General features: G+C 42.9%; 1 protein-coding gene across 1 annotated transcript in view; it reads left to right on the top strand.

Annotated features, from left to right (window-relative positions):
* The first annotated feature begins 623 nt into the window (after positions 1-623).
* Positions 624-6,000, top strand: part of LOC148139658 (putative G protein-coupled receptor 139) — a 41,221-nt gene continuing 35,844 nt past the window's right edge. Inside the window, exon 1 of the mRNA XM_087980867.1 lies at positions 624-756. Within this exon, the coding sequence (XP_087836993.1) occupies positions 624-756 (133 nt within the window). The remainder of the gene's footprint in view (positions 757-6,000) is intronic.

Genomic DNA, 6,000 nt, shown 5'->3' with positions numbered 1-6,000 from the left:
CTTTTAGGTACAATTCCCAGTTAACATAACCATGTCGTTGTCTGTTATAACCGCACATAGTCTTAGGGATATTTTCTTCTCAGATCATGGAAGATAAAAGTTCTCTCAATGTCTTCCTAATATTGCAGTGCCTGATCAGTAGATACCGAACGTTTGTTTCAATTTAGAAACGTAGAAACATTCTGATAAACCTCTGGCATTGCTCCCATATCCAAGACAGATTGAATGTTTACACATGATTGTTCTACCAGACCCAACATTTGTTCCCTCAGTCACCCCCACATATCCCATCCAGAATGTGTAAATTTTAATCAGATTTTTGAATTGTTATAAAAAAGTATTGAATTGAAATGGGTTAACAGGAGTTATCTGTTCAGAGACTGTGATTGATGTCAGTCTCCGTGCATCCTAAATGTGTCACTGGAGGGTTTTCGTCTTCTATTAATTCGGGACTAGGTTCAATGTGTTATCCCACAGTATCAGCGGTAGCATCACCGACAGCACTAACAGGCATCAGCAGACCCAGACAGAGGGGGAGGAGAGCTCACAATCTGAGAACATTAGACTGGAATGTTCCAACAATGGATCAGAATCTGAGAACATTAGCCTGGAATGTTCCAACAATGGACAGGAGTTTATCCGGGAGTCTTTACTGGCTTTGTCAACCTTGGATCACTTTAGCATTTCGGATCTCTGATGTATTGTTGGTTATTCAAGCTAGTTACTATCCCATCCTCGCTATAGTTGGTGTTCCTGGTAAGTCATTCTATGTGGTCATTGAGCCAGGTTGGACTGAATTGCTGCTCATGTTAAGTGTGTACAAGAAAACTTTCTGATTCAGTATGTGGATGAACCTACTAGAGCAGGTGCAAAACTTGACCTACTCTGGGGAAATAAGGCAGGGCAGGTGACTGAGATGTCAGTGGAGATGCACTTTGGGGCCAGCTACCATAATTCTATTAGATTTAAAATAATGACGGAAAAGGATAGACCAGATCTAAAAGTTGAAGTTCTAAATTGGAGAAAGGCAAATTTTGACGGTATTTGGCAAGAACCTTCAAAAGCTGATTGCGGACAGATGTTCACAGGTAAACGGACGGCTGGAAAATGGGAAGACTTCAGAAATGAGATAACAAGAATCCAGAGAAAGTATATTCCTGTTAGGACGAAAGGAAAGGCTGGTAGGCATAGGGAATGCTAGCTAACTAAAGGGTTTGATTAATAGAAAGAAGGAAGCATATGTCAGGTATAGACAGGATAGATTGAGCGAATCCTGAGATGAGTATAAAGGCAGTAGGAGCATACTTAAGAGGGAAATCAGGAGGGCAAATACGGGACATGAGATAGCTTTAGCAAGTAGAATTACGGAGAATCCAAAGGGTTTTTACAAATACATTAATACAAAATCATAATTAGGGAGAGAATAGAGCCCCTCAAACATCAGCAAGGCAGCCTTCGTGTTGAGCCACAGAAAATGGGGGAGATAATAAACGAGTATTTTGCATCAGTAATTACTGTGGAAACGGATATGAAAGGGATAGAATGTTAGGAAATAGATGGTTACACGTTGAAAAATGTCCATATTACAGAGGATGAAGTGCTGGATGTCTTGATACGGGACCTGAAAGGTGTACCCTAGAACTCTGTGAGAAGCTGGAGAAGTGATTGCTGAGACATTTGTACCACTGATAGTCACAGGAGAGGTGACAGAGGAGTATGGCAAACGTGGTGCCACTGTTTAAGAAGGGTGGTACGGACAAGCCAGGGAACTATAGGCCAGTGAGCCTGACGTCGGTGGTGGGCAAGTTGTTGAACGGAATCCTGAAGGACAGGATGCACATGCATGTGGAAAGACAAGGACTGATTAGGGATAGTCAACATGGCTTTGTGCGTGGGAAATCATATCTCACAAACTTGATTGAGTTTTTTGAAGAAGTAACGAAGATGGCAGAGCGGTAGATGTGATCTATATGGACTTCAGTAATATATTCGACAAAATTCTCCATGGGTGACTGGTTAGCAAGTGTAGATCTCATGGAATACAGGGACAACCAGCCATTTGGATACAGAACTGGCTCAAAGATTGAAGACAGAGGGTGGAGGTGGAGGGTTGTTTTTCAGACTGGAGGCCTGTGACCAGTGGAGTACCACAAGGATCAGTGCTGGGTCCTAATTTCTTTTTTGTCATTGACATAAATGATTTGGATGCGAGCGTAAAAGGTACAGTTAGTAAGTTTGCAGTTGACAACAAAATTGGAGGTGTAGTGGACAGCGAAGAAGGTTACCTCAGAGTACAACAGGATCTGGACCAGATGGGCCAATGTGCTGAGAAGTGGCAGATGGGGTGTAATTCAGGTAAATGCGAGGTGCTGCATTTAGGGAAAGTAAATTTTAGCAGGACTTATACACTTAATGGCCGGGTCCTGAGGGGTGTTGCCGAACAAAGAGACCTTTGAGTGCAGTTTCATGGCTCCTTTGAAGTGGAGTCACAGGTAGATAGGACAGTTAAGGCCACTTTTGGTTTGCTTTCCATTATTGGTCAGCGTATTGAGTATTGGAATTGGGAGGTCATGTTGCGGCTGTACGGGACATTGGTTAGGCCACTGTTGGGATATTGTGTGGAATTCTGGTCTCCTTCCTATCGGAAATATGTTGTGAAAATTGAAAGGGTTCAGGAAAGATTTACAAGGATATTGACAGGGTTCGAAGATTTGAGATACAGGGAGAGGCTGAACAGGCTGGGGTTGTTTTCCCTTGAGCGTTTTCCCTGGGGTCGGGGAGTCCAGAACAAAGGGCATAGGTTTAGGGTGAGAGGAGAAAGCTATTGGGTCACACGGTGGCACAGTGGTTAGCAATACTGCTTCACAACGCCTCAGGCTGTGTGGACTCTCTGTGTGGAGTTTGCATATTCTCCCCATGTCTGTGTGGGTTTCTTGCCACAATCCAAACTGTGCAGGTTAGGTGAATTGGTCATCCAAAATTGCCCGGAGTGTTAGGTTAAGGAGTCAATGCAAGGGAATGGGTCTGGGTGGGTTGTGCTTTAGCGGGTCGGTGTGGACTTGTTTCCATGCTTTCAGTAATCTAAACGTAAAAGAGACCTAAGGGGCAACTTTTTCACACAGACGGTGGTACGTGTATGGAATGAGCTGCCAGAGGATGTGGTGGAGGCTGGTACAATTGCAGCATTTAAAAGGCACTTGGATGGTTATATAAATAGTAAGGATTTGGAGGGATATGGGCTGGGTGCGAGCAGGTGAGACTAGATTGGGTTGGGAAATCTGCTAGACATGGAAGGATTGGACTGAAGGGTCTTTTCCCATGTTGTACATCTCTATGACTCTATAACCCACACAGTGAGTTCGTAAATGCAATTAGTGTAAATGGTATTTGGAGGAATACGTGTAATTGGGAAGTTAAAGTTAGTTGGAGTTTGTTAAAGAGAATCAGAATGTAGAGGTAAAGAAGTCGCATAGTGTTGGTGAGAACGTACCTGAGGTATTGAGTGCAGTTTTGGTTAGCTTATCTAAGAAAGATTACGCTGATCACAGAGGACGTGAAATGGACATTCACCAGATTAATTCCTGAGATGACAAGATTTTCTGATGGGGAGATTTTTCTTGCGACCTCTCCAGTTTCAAAGCATGAGAGGTGATTGCAATGAAATTTCAAACATCTATGACACATGTGATGAGGTGGAAATAAATAGGATGTTTCTTAGCTGTCTACTCTATATTTAAGACAAATAATGACAGGATAAGGGATATACCATTTACGACTGTAATAAGGAGGAAATTCTCCCTTGGAGGGGACTGACTAGCACAGGGGCAGGGCAAGATCAAGGAGAATCCCCAGATATTCTTCACGTATATCAAGTGGAACAGAATAACCAGGGAACATGTAGGGCCTATTAGTGACTTGCCAAGTTGCATCCCAACTCAACTTCATGGTAGAAGGGTGTTTGTGTGACTGGATCCCAATTTCCCCTGGTGTACATTATCATTTGTGGTATTCATAAGTGATGTGAATGTGAAGTGGGTATGGGGAGTGTGATAAGTAAGTTTGTGTTTGACACAAAGATTGGCCGGATGGTTTGCAGTGAGGAGGAAGGTCTTATTTTACAGGAAGATACAGATGGAATGGTCAGATGGTCAGATCAATGGCAGATGTAATGCAACCCTGATAAATATGAGGTGATACACTTTGGAAGAAGGAACCAGACAGGGGAGGACTCAAAGAATGGCATCACACTAGGAAGGTCAGAGCGTGCTTCTCCACACATCCCTGAATGTGACTGGATATGATAATTGATGAGTTCAGCATGACTGTAGATAAAGCCTTTATTCATTGACCCAAAGATTATACGAGTGTTATGTAGCATTTTGGTAAGGCCAAGTGAAATGTTGTGTGCAGTTCTGGGAGCCACATTACAGGATGGATGTGATTGGACTGGATGAGGTGCAGAAGGGATTCAACAGGATGTTCCCTGGGATGGACCATGTGAGCTGTGGAGGGAGGCTGGGTAAGCTCGAGTTATTTATTTTGGAGCAGAGGAAGTTGAGTGGGTAAGTAATTCAGCATTAAGATTACAAGGGGCATGGACAGGGTGAATAGACAACAGCTGTTCTTTTTAGTCAAAGTTTCAGCTTCCTTACAGTCAGAAACCAGGGAATGGAGAATGGAGAACAGAGAAACATGACACAACTACTTCACTTCTGTCTTCACAGAAAAATACATAAACAAAGCCTTCCCAGCAATAGGAGAAAACCGGAGTCTGGTGAGAAAATGATGTAGAATTAAATTAGTAAATAAACTAATCTGGAGTAATTACTGGAGCTGAAAATAATGGGCATAGGAAAAAATCAACACACATTGATGAAATGAGAAACATATTTGAGAAACTGACTGATAGATTAATTACAGAAAAAAACAATAGAGGCACTGAACTTGGATTTTCAGCAAGAATTTTAATAGTGTCCCAAGGGTGCAAAGTAAAAGCACATGGGATAGGGGGTAATATATGAACATGATGTTAAAATGGGAGTGTTGACAGGAAACAATGAGTAGGAATAATTGGATGGTTTACAGTTTGGAAGGCTCGAGAGGCATCGCAATGATAGGTGCTGGGACGTCAGATATTCACAATACATCCCAAATATCTCGTTGAGGGAATCAAATGCAAAGTTTCCAAGTCTGCTGAGGGAACAAGGATTTTGAAAAGTGAGGAGGATGTGAAACAAACTTCAAGGTGATTGAGGCAAATGGAGTGAATGAGTAAATATGTGGCAGATGAAGGCAGTGTGGATAGATGTGATGTTGTCTACTTTGTTGGGAAACATTAAAATTCCAGCCAACCATTGGAAAAGGGAGTGGTTGAGAAATGTCGATCTATGAAGGGAACTGCACTTTTCTTCTGTAATTGTTTGGACAGACATCTGAGTTCCATGCAGGGCAGTGGGTTCTGAAGATTGAAGCCAATACTGGGAATACATTGGCACACCGACCAGTTTACGCAGACCCATCATGTGGGGAGCTGTAACATTGAAAAGGATATGGGATTTCCCTGTACACCAGTTACTGAAAGCAAGATTGCCGGAGCAGAAAGAAGTCAGGAAGATAAATGGGGGTTGACCCTCATTTCAGGTGGATTTGAATCCAGGAGTAAGGGTGTCTCAGTGCAGCTGTACAGGGCCTTGGTGAGACCCCATCTTGAACATTGTGCAGTATTGTGTGTTGTTTTGGTCTCCGTACCTAATAAAGGACAAACCTGACATTGAGGGAGTGCAGCGAAGGCTGACCAGACTGATCTCTGGGATGACAGACCTTTTGTGGAGCAGGGTTTGGGGCGATTGAGCCTGTATTCCATGGGGTTTAGGAAAATGAGTGGCGATCTCAGTGAGATATATAAAACACTGACAGGTTTAGGTAGATTGGAAGCAGTGATGATAATTCCCCTGGCTCGGACGTCTAAAACAAGAGGCCACACTATTAGGTACAGACAGG

This window comes from Chiloscyllium plagiosum, unplaced genomic scaffold (assembly GCF_037043375.1).
Source record: "Chiloscyllium plagiosum isolate Xiang-an unplaced genomic scaffold, Cpla_swu_hap1 HiC_scaffold_38, whole genome shotgun sequence".
In the NCBI taxonomy this organism is placed as follows: Eukaryota; Metazoa; Chordata; class Chondrichthyes; order Orectolobiformes; family Hemiscylliidae; genus Chiloscyllium; species Chiloscyllium plagiosum.
Note: the sequence above shows the minus strand (reverse complement) of the source record. Positions and strands in the feature narration are given on the sequence as shown.